This window comes from Ptychodera flava, chromosome 21, assembly GCF_041260155.1.
Source record: "Ptychodera flava strain L36383 chromosome 21, AS_Pfla_20210202, whole genome shotgun sequence".
Lineage (NCBI taxonomy): Eukaryota > Metazoa > Hemichordata > Enteropneusta > Ptychoderidae > Ptychodera > Ptychodera flava.
In genome coordinates this window covers 18,029,737-18,045,730 of record NC_091948.1, presented here as the reverse complement: position 1 = coordinate 18,045,730, position 15,994 = coordinate 18,029,737, and the positions used below count along the sequence as shown (strand labels likewise).

At 37.9% G+C, this 15,994-nt stretch overlaps 1 protein-coding gene and 1 long non-coding RNA gene across 4 annotated transcripts; one reads left to right on the top strand and one right to left on the bottom strand.

Moving 5' to 3' along the window:
* The first annotated feature begins 1,499 nt into the window (after positions 1 to 1,499).
* Positions 1,500 to 10,697, top strand: LOC139121600 (uncharacterized). Of its 3 annotated transcripts, none has more exons than XM_070686646.1 (9): positions 1,508 to 1,908; positions 3,040 to 3,189; positions 3,339 to 3,431; positions 3,826 to 3,889; positions 4,324 to 4,400; positions 5,058 to 5,163; positions 5,523 to 5,736; positions 6,883 to 7,046; positions 7,572 to 10,697. In XM_070686646.1, the coding sequence occupies exons 1-4, from the start codon at positions 1,676 to 1,678 to the stop codon at positions 3,887 to 3,889; spliced, it is 540 nt and encodes a 179-aa protein (XP_070542747.1). In that variant the 5' UTR covers positions 1,508 to 1,675; the 3' UTR covers positions 4,324 to 4,400; positions 5,058 to 5,163; positions 5,523 to 5,736; positions 6,883 to 7,046; positions 7,572 to 10,697. The 3 variants fall into 3 exon arrangements, with proteins under 3 accessions (XP_070542748.1, XP_070542747.1, XP_070542745.1); XM_070686644.1 differs by having other exon boundaries at positions 1,516 to 1,908; positions 3,830 to 3,889; XM_070686647.1 differs by lacking the exon at positions 3,339 to 3,431 and having other exon boundaries at positions 1,500 to 1,908; positions 3,830 to 3,889.
* LOC139121601 (uncharacterized) lies at positions 10,513 to 12,739 on the bottom strand. Its single transcript, XR_011549322.1, has 2 exons — positions 12,407 to 12,739; positions 10,513 to 11,058 (listed from the first exon to the last, which is right to left on the bottom strand). It is a non-coding gene; the product is annotated as an uncharacterized lncRNA (long non-coding RNA).
* Positions 12,740 to 15,994: the final 3,255 nt, after the last annotated feature.

Below are 15,994 nucleotides of genomic sequence, written 5' to 3'. Positions count from 1 at the left end.
TCAAAATGCAAGAGACCATGATAAGAATTGAATTCTATTGAAATATTATCAGGTGCCATTTCTTTCACTACCAATAATCACTAGACAACTGCATTTCATTTTGATAAGAAAGCCACTTTGATGTATGATGACTTTATTTGCTTCACACAATAAGAAGGTCCACCATCACTCTTTACCTGATTTTCTGATAGTAATTCTCCTGCAAATATTTTTACTTCTACAGAGGAAGTTTCAAGAAAGGATTTTAACCCTTTCACCACCATGGTTGGGTGTCCCAAATCCATTGTTTTCTCTGGTAAAGTTGGACCTGTATACAGGGACCTGGGGGTGAAAGGGTTAAAGATGAAGAGGATAATTTTTATTTTCAATTTAAGAATTATCGAGTGCAGCATAATTACCGGTATATGATCTTACAGAAGAGAGCAGACAAGCTATCATGCATGAAGTCTTGCAAATCAATCATTCATCTCCGTTGAGAGATACTGACCTCCCTTCATGTTCTCCATCAGATACCCCATCCCCAACATTTGATTGACGAAATTATTATAGACCAAAACTGTCAGTTTCTGATGCAATGACAGCTAACCCCAAGACTTTAAGGACTTTTAATTCTCAGAAATAACTAAAATAATTTGACAAGAAAATGGCACCGTCCCTTTAAAGCATCAGCTATTTACCCATCTCCCTGAGGCTTATAATAAGGACTTCCATTTCTCAAAATATAAAAGACAAATTAATTTTATAAGACTCCTCCTCTATCTCTTTCCCTTGATTTCATAAATTGTAACAACCCCTTTAATTTATAATAAACATGATTGGAACTAATTTGGAATAATTGGATCTTTATATTTTTCAAATTTCTCAAAAGTGTTAGGTGCCCTATAGCTGAATGTTGCGATATTACAAATTATTCATAAAAACGAGTGTGTAACTTAAAGAGGCACTCCCACTTGGTAACATTTTTAAAACACATTTTTTAATGCCAACGGTCGATATTTGACATGGCCACTGCGCGCAATCGCGAGATATCTATAAAAACATGTCCTCAAAAAAGTTAAGTTTGAATTCCGGTGGTCCACCTGAATTCAGCTTCCGAACATAGAATGTTCGGCACTGGGGTCATTGTCAACTAAGCTATGGAGTACGAGTCTACGCTGACGCTGCTGTATGCCACAGCAGTACCACTCGCGTCGGTGAGAGGTCATGTCCCATGGGAGAAAGCCGAGTCCTACTGACTCGGCAAAAAAAACGAAAAACAAAGTTTGCTGATTCCACCAGAATTCTCATAGGTGGCTAGCACAGATAGGTGCGGTTGATACATAGTATGCATAGTGGCCGCCGCGTGGTATGCGCGCATACCACACGCGGCGGCCGCTATGCATCGAACCACGCGTAACTGTGTGGCAGACGACAAAATGTAGTCATCAGAGGCAACTAATATTTAAAGTTCCATAAGCTGTAACTTTTGACATTTTTTTTTCCTATTTTTGTTTTCAATGATGACTTACTTATGTTAATTGTCCAACCAAATAACGCAGAGTCACACATTAGTTGGGATCGCAACGCATACTATAGGCCAACAACGAGCGTTTTTATATCGCCAATTTCCATTCTTGTCCGGACTGGAATACAACACTGTTGACACACGAAATGCTACGTAATTCTTCATGTGCGCATGCGCATACCGTTCTACTCACATTCAACATGGCGTCGCTCGACGAAGCAGAAAAGCGAAAGCGTCCAGCGGGCCGGCCGCCGAATACCTAGTGATTCTGCTAAGAAACGGGCTAAAACTCGACGGAATGCTGGTAAAATAAATATCTGGGAAGAGATAGATCGCTGGAAGACAGTTAAAGAAGACAACAGTTTGCAGTCAAATGCCGAAGTTGCACGATTTCTGATCGACCAGTAAGTACCCCCACCGTCCAAAGCGATGATGGTCGCTTTGTTTGGTGGCATGATGTTTGATGCTGTTATGCGTTCTTTTTCTGCAAGTCGATGCTCGGACAGTATTGAGAAATTGTGATTAAATATACGAAATGCCCTCGATTTTATGACTGCCTTTGTCTTGATTCCGTTGTTATGAATTGACGTGCGATGTGGTGTAGTATATACCGCGTTCATTGTAACTTGCGTTGAAACACAGTCCCTCTGTGGGTCATGGATAGAGGGACTGTGAGTGTGGTTGAAACTTGAATCGTGACCGTCAACCCACGAAATTTATACAAATAATTAGAACGCCACTCGGTACAGATTCTTTTTGGACAGTGATAAAAATCATAGTAGTTGTAACTTGTCCTGTAAACGCACATGCGTGTGATGGGTAAGTCTCCAAATTGTGTTTGCATTTTTTCAGATATAAATTGTCCATTTCTGCCTGCCTGTGCCTGTGAATGCATCGTAAACAGATCACATCTTGTTAGTGCCAAGTTTAATTTTTTAACCCTGTTCATCGAGCCGTTACCCCAGCCATGGAGCTGGGCTCCATGCAGTTTTGCAAGCATTTTCATTCAGCCAGTGCTTCCCTGTTTCTGAGTGTTTTATAAGTGGGGGACTGGTGAACCGTGATGTACATCTTGTGATAATCTTGTTCTTGAAGAACACTGATTTGTGCTGACCCTCCAGTAGCCTTCCCACTGTTAAACAGTTTGCTTATTGTACAACTTGGATACTTTGTTGTCCTCTCGAAAGTGTTCAGTTTTGTACTTTGTCCAATTTTGGAATGTACCATACCACACTCTCTGCTAGTGTGAGTTGAGTATAATAAAGATTGATTGATTGATTGATTGATAATTGTATGGCAAACGTGTGTGCTGGGAAGGGGCAGGTACATTCAGATGTAAATGTTATATTTGCGTATAAATGTGAAGTTTCGTGTATTTCTCTTTTCATTGCACTGAAATGAGTCACAAAGTACTGCCATAGTATTTTAAACTTATGCATCGACTGCTGTGAAAAATAGGACATGACAAGGAGGTAGGAAGAGATAGGGTAACAGAGCATTATTGAGACTTATCCTTTACATTTTTTTCACACAAGGTACTATGCAGTTCAACCTGTCAGCGTTTCCCCCTCCACTGTTAATGCTGTAAGTGCACCTATGATGTCAACCCCAGGTCCAAACAAAGAAACTCTACAGAAAATATCAGCCCCTGAAGTGTCTGAAATATCAATGGATTCGGATTGCAGGTAAATTTTAAAAAGTTGCACTTTCTATCAGTAGTAGGTCTATGCAAAATATTATAATGAGTGCAGCTGCTGTAGTGGAAGACATACCAGCTAGTAATTCTTATAGTTGCAGTCAGCATTGCATTTGACTCAATTATGTTTTCTTTCAGTATTAAGGTTGGCAGCACGACACTGACAGGCATGTCTGCGATTGAAGACAGTGGCAGTGATTCAACAGATGGATATAGTGGTGTACCCAAAATGTATGCAACATTATTTATAATTTCTCATAACTGTTGAGAACATAACCAGTGAGCCATTTAAAGTGATACATCCAGTGTGTGCAAACTTAGTATTCATGATATTCTGTCTTAGCTTAGGCATTAAGATCAAATCAGATCTGTAAGTTTTAATGTTTAATAATGTTCAATGTTGTTTTTCATGGAGGTATAAACTGACTGTGTTAATGTTGCACGGTCGTGAGCAATGGGTGTATATCAGACAAATATTCACAATGTGTGACTGTTGTGTAACTGTCCACTGGTATATGAAATTACAATTTACATGAGAACCTCTGAGCCCTCTCAAAATAGTAAACTCTATCAAAATGCTCTTTTATGTTTGTTATCATATATGAAGCTCTAATTTTCCACTTACACAGGAAAGAAGAAAAGAGAAAGAGTGTGAAGAAGATGTCAGAGTCATTCATTTACCCATTTGAGTAAGTTTATATTCTTATCTTGAAAATACATGTACTGTGCTGTATTGCGTAAAAGTGGAAGTTGTACTCAGGCAATGTTTGCAGTCATACAGCAGCATATGAATTTGAGAGTTGACAAAGTTACACTTGTACCACTGAATTATAACACTATTGGTGATCTAACATGGTTTATCACGTGTGACCATAGCATTCAACAGTAGAAATGTATTTACTTTGTTCAGATAACTGTTACTTCTTAGATGTGACTCAAGAATGTGATACTGAAGATGATGGTGGAGTTGATGCTGAGGATGATGTTTATTTTGTAGATTCTTTCAATTTATTTACTAAGGTGAAGTGACAAATTTGCATAGACAAGTGTTGTTAATCATTGTTACATGAACAACTAAGTTTTGAAAAATATTAAAATGATAAACATTCATTTTCCCATGCAGAGAGAACAAACTCAGATCTGAAACACTCACATGATATTTGGCACACAGCAAAGAACCTTGGAAAAAAAATAGTAAAGGTAAAGTGAAGCCTTTGTTCCCATTTGCTGTATGTGTACATGGCACATGGAGCAATAGTTTGATATGTAGCCCTTTATGTTTTTTGTATGCTATGACAATCAATTCTAATGCTAACTTTTATGGGATCAGTCAGCATCCATTGCATGCATGTATGTACTCTGACTTGGATATTATCATAAATTGGAGGTACAATTTCATGCTAATTGATGTGCCAGCTCCAAAAACATAGAAAAGAACTAAAACAATGGGAAAGAGGTCAGAAATCAAACTTGCCAACTGTCTTGTTGTATGATGATTGGCTTGTAGGTACTTGAGTAAGATTTGTGGTTTTATGTGCAATTTTCTATTTTACTATTTTCTTAATGTGTGTGTTACTTTAGAGCTTTTGTTTGGTTACAGCAATACTGAGACCAAATAAACATGGTACAATATATTCCACAAATACATGTATTCTGTGCAAACTTGGAATGTAGTGCCATTGACACAAACATTTTCCCAGTTCTAACTAGTATATCATGTTTATTTCTCATGCCATGGAAGGCAAGTTTGTAAGCCATTTGTCATGTGCAAAATGTCTGCTGACCTTTATTAGAAATTTGAAAGTATTTTCATGACTTGATTGCGTTGTTGACTGAACTGAAAACTTTGTATTTCAGGCTGGTCAAGTCAAGGAGTGCAGATTACTCCTGAAGTGGAGCAAGGATATTGTAAACCATTTTTGGCACTGTTGTAAAAATTGCATCAAACTATGAAGAGTTTCTGGTAAGTATCTTATTTGTTTGTGTAAACATTATTAACGTGTAACACATGATTTGAAGGCAGATCATAAAGAGACAGTATTCAGAGAATGTAAGTAATGCAAACTTTGAATCTATGCACTGACTGCAAGTATATGTATAGAAAACGTATTTGTGTCATTGAAATACTGATGGTGGACAGATGCTTAATTGTCACAACAGCTCCCAACAGCTCAACAGCTCAACAGCTGGTGTTATATGTAGCTTCTACTACATATAACACCAGAAAAACTGGCTAAGTCAAGTAAACTTGAATATTCAGTAACATTTACAAAGTAATTCAACGCACCTAATGTAGCAGCATATTGTATCTCATTTTTTCAGGGACTATGGTGTAGAGTGTTGCACCATGTTTGTGGTGAACATTCATGGATACTTCCGTATTGTGAGGGTGTGAATCAGCGTAACCATGGTCCCCTTACAGATGATAAAGAGAGAGAGAGTGGTTGAAAAGCGATAGCCCAGCTCATGTTGCCCTGAGAAAAATTGTTCTGGACAAAACCCTCCTGAAGAAGATTCCATACTATCTGAATTTCAGGTAATAATGTAAAACATGACATTGTAACGCCCCCACCCCACCCTACCTCAAATGTTTGAAATCACCCTAATTCAATGTTGGCATACCTAATGTATGTGTTAATCAGGCTGCTGCACAATAGTGTGCATGTATATTTATGGTAATTTTGAAATAATGACAGATACTTTGACATCAGCAGTGTCATCTGAATATACTACATTTATGTACATTGCCAGATTTTGTTGCATGGCCTGTTTCATAACAAAAGGAGTGCTAGTATGTCAGTAAAATGCTATTCTAAAGGTAACTCTTTACCAATTTCTGTGATCAAAAAATTTGACCAATTTTGAACTTTAACTCATTTGCATATTTCTGAAATCATCAAGTTCATTTGAACAAGTTCACTTCAAACCATTGTTCATCTGCACATGTACACAAGATGGAAGGTGCTGTGGTTCTCAAGTTTTTGTAATCGACCAACAGATATACAAGAACACATGTCCATCCATGAATACTAGTACATATATACATACATAGATTGGGTACAAACATACATATGACACTCATGTATTTCAGTCTAGTGAGCAAAAAAAATAAATTTCTTTCTGATCAGCACCTTCCAGAATTATGTACAATACATCAATGTGAACTGTTGAATACATGTTTGGAAAGCCAACTGACTGACCTGAGCAAATACAAAATAAATGCACATCACCTCCCCAATTTTGGAAATACATGTAAGCCATGGCCAGAACCAATTCTTTTTTTTCCGTGGCCTGACAGCTCCAATAAACCATTTTCGGAATCCCATGAGACCTTGCATGACTGTGCAGTTTCATGGACATGTTTACAGGACAAACAGTGCCTGGCCCATCGCACTAAATACAGCAGAAAAGCTACAATTTTTGTAACTCTGCACCCACTCCAATTTCAAAGACTTGTACTGCTTGGCTGGCAACCATTGCTAGTGTAATTACAATGGATGTATGTCTTGCAAGATATCATAATTGAGTGGTAAATCATCTGTTGCCATCTATAAAAATGGAGATGTGAGCTGAAATACAAATGCCACTACTAGGTCTTTATCTCAATATGTATGTCTTTGGAGGGGGTGACATGTCAAGTGTTATCGTTTACAAATTTTGTTTCACATTCTTCATTTTCCAGGCACACAGCTGAACGTGAGAATTTCAACAAAATGTTCTAATGTATGCTGCAAAGAGGTTTGCTTACAAACCACCAGTATATAGAGTTGGAAATAGGTTGGCTGCTCTTGACCACAATGTACACCACAACAGAGAAGTGAGAAAGACAAGAAATGGTGAAATGATGTGAGTTTTATTGTAAAATTAGACAGGATCATAGTCTTCCGTTGTTTGAACAATTCAGATACACCTTACAGCCTTTCTATCCTGACATCAAGTGCAAAACAACATGTATGTAAATGCAGCCAAGAGAAGGTCAATGAATCAACAGTACCTGTGCTAAAATTGTTTCTATTGAAAAGTACCAGTAATTATGCTTTTTGCAAAATAAACTACAGTATGAAATTAATGGGTTACAGATGTAAACTTGTTAAAATGAATTGGATTGCTTCAATAATGAGCAACTTTGTAAATGTTTCCACAAATGTGATTGTTTTCATGGGCAACCAAAATACCAGTCACATGTGAAATAGTCAGCCTTGCCAACCCTACCCCGTTTATCAAGTAAACTCTTCACGGTGGAAAAATAATTTCCACACTGATATTATTTTAATAATACAAGAGATAAAGTTTCGCTGAACCTGTTTGATAGAGCCAAAATCATAAATATTCTTTATAGTTTCATCAATAAATTATTTATCAATGTTGTAGGTATCACAGACACTTCAACAAGAAGAGTGGGAGATGGTCTGCAACACCAGTAAAGGTTGACAAACCATACTCTTACATCAGAGACGTAAAGAAGATAATCCTGCAAGAGGCTGCAAGATCATCAGGGTATGCAAAGAAAGATGGAGCTACAGGATCCAAGGAGAATATCCTCACATCTGGCAGCAATACCACCACCACCTACTGCTTCCATTGTTCAGGAACAGAAATCACAAAGAACATAGAGGGGCTATTGCCAAGTATAGTGTGTAGAACAAAAATGTCAAAACTCCAAGTTAGATCAGAAATAAAGGGACTGAGAAAACTGGTTTGCCAGGGGTTATCTAAGTCTATGCAGATGAAGTGTTGGGGCAAGGGGACACATATCTTCATCTGTTTTCATTTGTGTTCATCAACAGCCATTACTCACGTATGCTTAGACAGAGTTCTGTCCACAGTTGGGTCAAAGACAGTGAACTGTAACTTTTATGTACACATTCAGGTACCAGTACTCTCATTGTCATCACTAGGTCATTGGCAGTGTCTTGCTATTGTGTCAATCAACTACAGTTTCTTGTTCTACTTCTTCAAGCATGTTTAAATACTCAGTAGTCAGTGTGTCAACAATCTGTGTATATTATGTAGCAAGCAGTGTTCTTGTTGAATATTGAATTTCAATCTGGATGTCAGTCTTCAATAATGAGAATGTGTATTACAACATTACAACCATAACTGTATGCATTTCACTATGCATGAGGGAGTAGAACAAGAAATGTAGTTGACACACAGACAAAAGTAAAGGAAATACATGTATTATGAGAGTTACAGCTGTAGTGCTAATTTCAAAGATGGCAACTTTTCCCATGTATGTGACATACTCATGTGCAGTGAATTTACACAATGTTTTGACATGGTATGAGGTAGCTTTATGAATGACAAATTTTCAACTTCTTGCATGAGCAGTACTAACGAGGCAAATATGTGCAACACTACCACATTGACATAATATGGATTCTACTAATCCAGTTTTCTTATGGCACAATCAGGGAACACTTAAGAATATTTACATTTCATGTTTTTTGGATAGAGTAGGACTTTCAGGCTTTCCTGAGGTTTTCCTGAAGTGTTAGCTTCCATACTAGCCACATGTATAGCAAAGGAAGCTATTCTTATACTATAGGCTGAAAAAATGTCCATCACTGTATGTATATATGTCCATCCATCCGTCCATATCAAATGAGGGAAAACAGGCAGAAGTGGTAAAAATCATGAACTTGGGAACTGTTGGCCAGATTGAGTTGATCTTTACTTTGTGGTTACTTTAGGTAGCCTCTATGTAAATTGGTCATTTTGTGCTGATATCTGCAATTGTCTATTTTCAGTGATTCTTCCATTATTTTTTATGACCTTTGACCCACAGCCAGTACCTTAGTGCAGGCATGGAGCTCCTACTACCTCCATGGTGCAGGAGAGACACCATATTCTCATTTTGCATTTACCCGCAGAGTAAGCAATCAACTTTCTTTTGGATATGGACCACTATGGGGCCAAAATTAATTTCCAAATTTTGGGGTGATCCCTTACCTATGCAGCTCATTTAAGCTGTAACTTGTGGCAAGTTTTCAGTATTCTGCTTCTGTATATCAACTACTGTGTCTGACTGTAATCTGTCATGCTGAAATTTTGAGTATTCTTTTAGTCAGCACAGATTGTATGTGTGTAGTAATCATTGTGTATTGTTTACAAATGAATTATAGTCCGGACTTGAGTACAATTTTGAACAATAACAATGTAGATTATACTTATATATAGGTTGTGTTGGTATGCTAAATATTTGGCATTAAATTACAGTTTTTGAGATTCAATGCAGAAAAGTGTAAGGAAACCACAAAAAAAAAGTTCTAAAAAAATAGCCAAAAGATAAAGCTTATTGAGCTTTAAAATATGCACATGCCTAATTCTAGGCAAATGAAGTGCTGGAGGTCATGTTTTCCCTTGGACATGGCACAGTAAAGGACTAAAATTTATCCCGTAATTTCAGTATGACCCTTGACATTATTCACATCCAGGTACCTTTAATATTTCAGGCTACATAATCGTGTCAGGGATCTGGTTTTATTTGACATGGAATAATATAGGACCAAAAGTTATTGCCGAAATTTTGGGTAACCCTTGACCTGTGTATCTCAGTAAATATGGGCATGCCTAATTCCAAGCTACCCAATAGCACTACAGAGCTACTTTCTGTTTGAAAATAATGACCAGTATGGGACCAAAACTTTCAAACCAGATTTTGGGTAACCTTCATATGACCTTTCACGTCCTTCAATCAATGTCTGAACATTTACAATAGGTACACCCCGTACAGATGACTTGGTATTTATCTCACTTATTATGTGCATATCTAATTCTAGTTTAACCATTACAGCTGTAGGTCTGTTTTTTCTTGGACAGTCATCAGTCAAGTTTTTTCTCCAAATTTTCTGGTGTCCTTTAGTGATTTTTGACTTCATGTTTATCAACTTCAAGATATTTCAGCAGCTACAAGGGCCATTTTCGCATTTTTCAACTTGCGTGTAAATATGTTGTCACTGTATGGAAGTGGACGGAGTCATTGACTATATTTTGAACTTACCTTGATATGTGGATGTATGACAGAGGAGCATATGCAAAAGGTATCCATCTGTCCAGTGTATATATGTGTTGATGCTTGAAAAATGCATGAGGTACCTATTACTGTGATATTTGGTGAAGACCGGTGGGGGGTACTTGGGATGAACACGTTTGTGTTTTGTGTTATAGCTAATCACAGTGAGAGCACAGTGTCCTTGACATTCTTTTTAGGCCACTTACCTTCAGTGCCACCAAGGTAACATGTTCAACAAATGCTTTGTTTAGTCTTTGGTTGCACTGTAAGTATATTTGCCATTTTTCCAGTAAAATATGAAAATCACAGCCTGGAGTCTGTAGCATTCACGTTTTTCCACAAAGTCACACACTCTGATTTATATCAGTCAATTTTGCTTCATTTGGAATGCTAGGTGTGTTGCAAAACACATATTGACTGGCTTTTGGGTAACAGCAAAATTCTTTAACCCATCAGGACTCTGAGTCACCCCCCCCCCCCCCCCCCCCACAAAACCCAAAAAACAAAAACAAAATGTTTCCCTGGGCCTTTGGCCTCGGGAAACAGTCTGTTTTGGGGGGATAACTCACAGTCCCTCATGATACACACTATGCTGTTACCCTCATGGCCAGTCAACATGTGTATACTGTCATAACATCAATGTAAAAAAATCTAGCAAATTAACAGGATAAGGGGGAAAAATAGAATGTCTCTATATCTTTATTTACATTCATAAAAATACACTTTGTTCACATCATTTAGCTCTTTTGTAAATAAAGAAAAACATTATGTATAAAAATGATGAACAACAGCAGTGTCTTGCTTCCACGTAAGAAAAAGTCTGTGGGCTCAAAATGCTTCCACCTGGAAAAAGCAACAGAACAATGGCATGAGGTAGAATTTTGGTCAATAAATAAACATAATCTATTAAAACTACAGAAACAGCTGTCTACTTGTTTGGTCCAAATGTTAGCTGACTCAAAAACACACCCGCTACCCCCCTCCCCCCGAAAAACATTACGGTTGTACTTTTGGCAAAAATATTTTTTTTTAAATACAGAAACAGCATTTATTCAGTTTAACAGTCGCTGGTTTCAAAAATCCACCGTGCCAGAGAACAAAATCTTCAACAAAACACTGAGTCGACTGCGGGATTGTGCATTTCCAGCCATTTTCTGCCCTTCAAATGTATTATTTGAACTTACTGCCCTAGCACAAAAGACAATAGATCACCATGTCATAACAAGGAAATCCAATATCAACATTATTTTCCAACCACCATCTGGATTACAAGTCATGAACTGGGGCATATTGTTCCATGTACAGTATTGAAAAAAATATCTGAGACAAGTGAAATAACATGATAAAAGGTGACAGTTTTCGACAGTATTTTTCTCTCACGATGTAATGCAAATCGAACTCTTTTATTTTCAAAGTGAACAATGCCAGTCCTAAAAACAATACCAGTGCTTTGATTCGCATGTAATACATCAGCCCTTATTCATTTTCATTCTAACCCCTACCATACACATAGACCTTCCTCCGTGCCCGGCCCCTACCCTGTGTCAAAGACGAATCCATCTGTATGCGCCTTCGCGATCTCGATGTATGTACAGGCGTGCTCAGGCTGCTGTGCCGACATCACGGTCACTCTATGAACTTTCAACTGTCGTCGATCATCGAGAGCAGCAATTATGCGGATTAAATGTGTATTTTATGAGATTAATAGTCTAGGCAAACACCATCGCTCGAAAGCTATCGAATAGCATGTGTTTCCACATAGACTGCGCTCCCGGGTCCACGCATACAGTCTTACAGACACTACAGTTAGTACAGTACCGTTACTCACCGGGTTCGGAGCTCTAATGTTCTACATGTTCAGTAACAACAGCCAAAGAAAAACGACAAAAAGAACTCGCTCAAAGAGCATGGTATTCCAAACAATTTTACGATTTTGACAATTTAGATGAATCCCCCCCAAATAAAGATGGAAACGTAATTCACGATAGCTGGTGATGATACACGGACAATGTTTGGTGCCGCACCGCGACACAGGAAAATAAAACCGGCTGGAAAGTGTTTATTGCCATAGACTTCTAAAATCCCGGCTTGCCAAAGAAATCAGTTACAAAATCAATACAAAGGATGCACACTTCCGCCCGGTCCGTAACATCAAAGACAACAAAAGTATTTATATAGGTAATTTACTTACGCCTTTCTCCATTGTTGATGTTGACAAGTGGTCCGTGACCTCACAGGCACGTCTTTCTCCTTCACGCAAAATATCGAAGGTCTCGCGTGATCATTACGTCATCACTCTTTGCGATCTTTACCACGTGACAGCCCTGCCGCGTGTAAACATAGGCCATGGAATTTGAAATCTGGCGCTTGGCGCGGCTGACTTTTTAGCGGTTGTGCGTCTGCGGGGGAGGTAATTTACGACTTATTTTTACCAAAACACATAATTTTGCAAGAACTAGACATATTTTATTGACGTTTCAAGATGTTTTAATTAACAAAAAAATAGGTAAAAATAGGTAAAAGTTACAGCTTATGGGCCTTTACACGTTAAAACTGATATATCTGTGGTATTGTTTAAAAATTTAATACAACTGATTGAGAATAATGAAAACGACAAAAACTAAAGAGAAGTTTTAAAAAATAATTACCAGAGGTAAAGGCATTGATAATGATGCATATGAAGTCATCGCAGTAGGAGGTAAATTAATTGCGTCATTTGAACGTTTTTGGACTCCTTAGAATATTGTCAATCAGAACAACAACACACTTTCGGGGGATTTCGGGTCATAACCAGAAACAATCGTAAAACTTTGGGATGTGAAAAATACGCTCAGGAAATGACATGTTTTTTATCAATATCTCGTGATCCGCGCGGAGTCGCCACGTCAAATATCGACCGTTGGCATTACCAATGTTAGTCTTAATAAAATATTTTGTACTCATCTGCATATGTTGTTGTTTAGGAAATTACTGATACCAATGGTGACTGCTACTTCCTCTGTATGCGAGTGGTACTATGTGTGTGGTGTAATCTTTACGAACGTTCTACTGAATCAAAACACCTGGAAGTGCTTCGCTCCCTCCATGGAATAATGGTTGTTCAATTCTTTAAAGGAAATGTCTTTTCTTGCTCTTCGGCAAATAATGAAAGCACCATGCATTTTTTCATAATGCACTTGATCATTATTCAAAGAGACTCAATCAAAGGTTAAGAGCTTATCAAGTTGATGAATTTATTACCAGTTCAGAAATGACATTTTAATGCGTGAAAAAAAAAATTGAAAAAGGCAAAATAAGACAATTCAATGGTATTTAATCAATAGTAATCAGTCCTAAGATTCACGAAATGTTAACAAAAGTTCCAATAATTGAAGCTTCCATTGCGATGACTTCTAAAAAACAGCCATAGTGTATTATTTTATTATTTACCAATCTCATGGGAATCTTTGACCTCAAGTTAAAAGGGACCAACACACACAGTCGTACACATCTCTGGTACCTGTGGCAACATATCCCTGGTACAGGTCTGTGAAAACCTCTTCCACATATAGCTCTACAAATGACAGTTACAGGCACATTGAGAGCAACGTCTGTTACTTTACTGCATCAGGTAAAAAAGACTCCATGATTGCTGCAAACGGAACTTGTACAGGGTTGAGGGAAAAATAGCTTGTACCTGTTTTACTTGGAAACCACCGTTACTCCATAGGGTAGAGTAACATGTGAAAGCTAATGCATTGGTAATATCGTTCACACCCCTGATACATAGCTGCAATAACATAAGGTCAGAAACATATATTGGTATGAAATGCAGTCATGGCACAGATACATTTTCACCATTGCTGTAGCAGACAAATGTTTGATATGTTTAGTCTGGTACAGTGTCTGTGGCTGCACAGGGCTGAGCTAGCAGTGTGCACATACAGGACCTCCAACGTTCAGATGTTACAGGGATATGCCGGCTTCCCTTTGTATTTGGTGTAGCAAATACCACTTCAAAACTATCAAGGCTGTCAACAAGTTGATCAACGTTGCCTGCCGTTAGTGGTGACCAACAGTCAGAGTTACAGGAGAAAACGGAAGCTAGCAAGACTTCAATCACAAAAACTGTTGCTTTGTAACAGTATTACTATTTACCCTACTATATGATGGAAAATAATTAACAAGTGCAATTCAAATCTCCCAAGTGGTTTCTGCTGTCCATAGTGCAAGCTCTTTGTTGTAACCCATAGAATTTGTAACTTTGATATCCTTAAGAGAAGGCAAATTAATAGTCTGAGACAAAGACTTTCTGTGAGTAGCAACACAAAATTTGCGTTGTACAGTTGATATGAGACAGTCAAGCGATGGAGCAACTGATTAAAATTTTTCTTATTTGGTATGAAAAATAGCACTGCAAACCGATCGATACAAATGTCACCTTTATCGGCGGCACCTTTATCGGCAGGTACAGCTGCCAACAACGCTGTTTATTATATATTAAAATGGGAAGCTAACGAGACCTGAGTTACAATGATATATATACAAAGAATGATAGATATGTATTAACGTTTATTTACTGTGTATACGACAGAGAATAAGTCCACAGGCGATTCAAATCTGTGCCCACCATTTCTTTTGGGCGAGACTCCTGTGAAATGTCGCTTTTATAGCCAGCACTTATGTCGATCTATCTAATAGTTTCCGATCTGATACTGATACTGATACACTTTTATCGATAAGATGATAGTTTCCGACAACATATGCATTGTCTAGGAATGGGAAGCTAGCGAGACTTCAATCACAAAATACGCTGTTTTAATACGACGTCACAACAAAACAATTTATCCACATCATTCAAGGTAATAAAATTACCAAGTCACAAAAACGCAACTTTACTTTTAAATAACTGAGCAACTCATGAGCAGGTTAGGCTGCCGATAACATTCAGCCCACTTTCAAGTGCGAACATGTTCAGTGCGGATCTAAAAGCTTGACTTTATTTACCGTGCTACATGACTGAATTTAAATTCACAGCAGCGATTCTAAACTATCATTTTGATTGATGGAGACTATAAACCAAATGTCACCTTTATCGGCAAACCTTAGTCGATAACGCCGACAATACTGCCAGCTGTCAACGGTAACCAAGTGTTATTATAATTGTGAACGTTGGTTCCCCTTTTGAATTTTCGGGAGGTCTGAGGCGAAATGTCAAGTTACTGTGTGCTGGTAGCCTTTAGGCCAAATAAAGATTTGTCTCTCATCCTAGATCTCTCACAAAACTGACACTGTGATTCGAATTTTGTTTTCCTTTTTTCCTTGTTTTGCTGATTTTAGAAATTCAACACAGAAGATCTGACGACATAAAACATCGAACAAATGTGTGACGGTTTATTGTTATGTACAAGCTTCAAGGATTTGTTCAACTTTGACTCTGGAGTCAAGTGTTAAATGAGCTGTTTACATGTTGTACATGTTGAGCACACCATTCATATTATTTAAGCACCGGAATGCACTGTTTCAAATGTCCTTTTTGAGCATATGTTTCTGTTTAGTTTTGAGGTACGTTGGCTTTTTGATGTATGTTGCTAGTCCCTCAAGTTGGGTATACATCAGTGGCTGCTTCTCAGGTAACAGGTGACCTGGAATATTTCTAAGCTGTTTGCATTTAATATATCTCCTGGCATATACCATTGTCAATATGTAGTTCTGCATACCATCAGGCGCATACATTCCCAATGACAGAACATTTCTTCCACACTCACAGTCACCTGTTTTCTAAAATTCCACTGTGCGC

Excerpts from the sequence above, each read along its gene's own strand:
- LOC139121600 (XM_070686644.1), top strand. The coding sequence starts at position 1,676 with ATGCGCATACCGTTCTACTCACATTCAACATGGCGTCGCTCGACGAAG. Across the intron at positions 1,909-3,039 it reads GCACGATTTCTGATCGACCA|GTACTATGCAGTTCAACCTG; the intron begins GTAAGTACCCCC and ends TTTTCACACAAG. Across the intron at positions 3,432-3,829 it reads TATAGTGGTGTACCCAAAAT|GAAAGAAGAAAAGAGAAAGA; the intron begins GTATGCAACATT and ends CCACTTACACAG.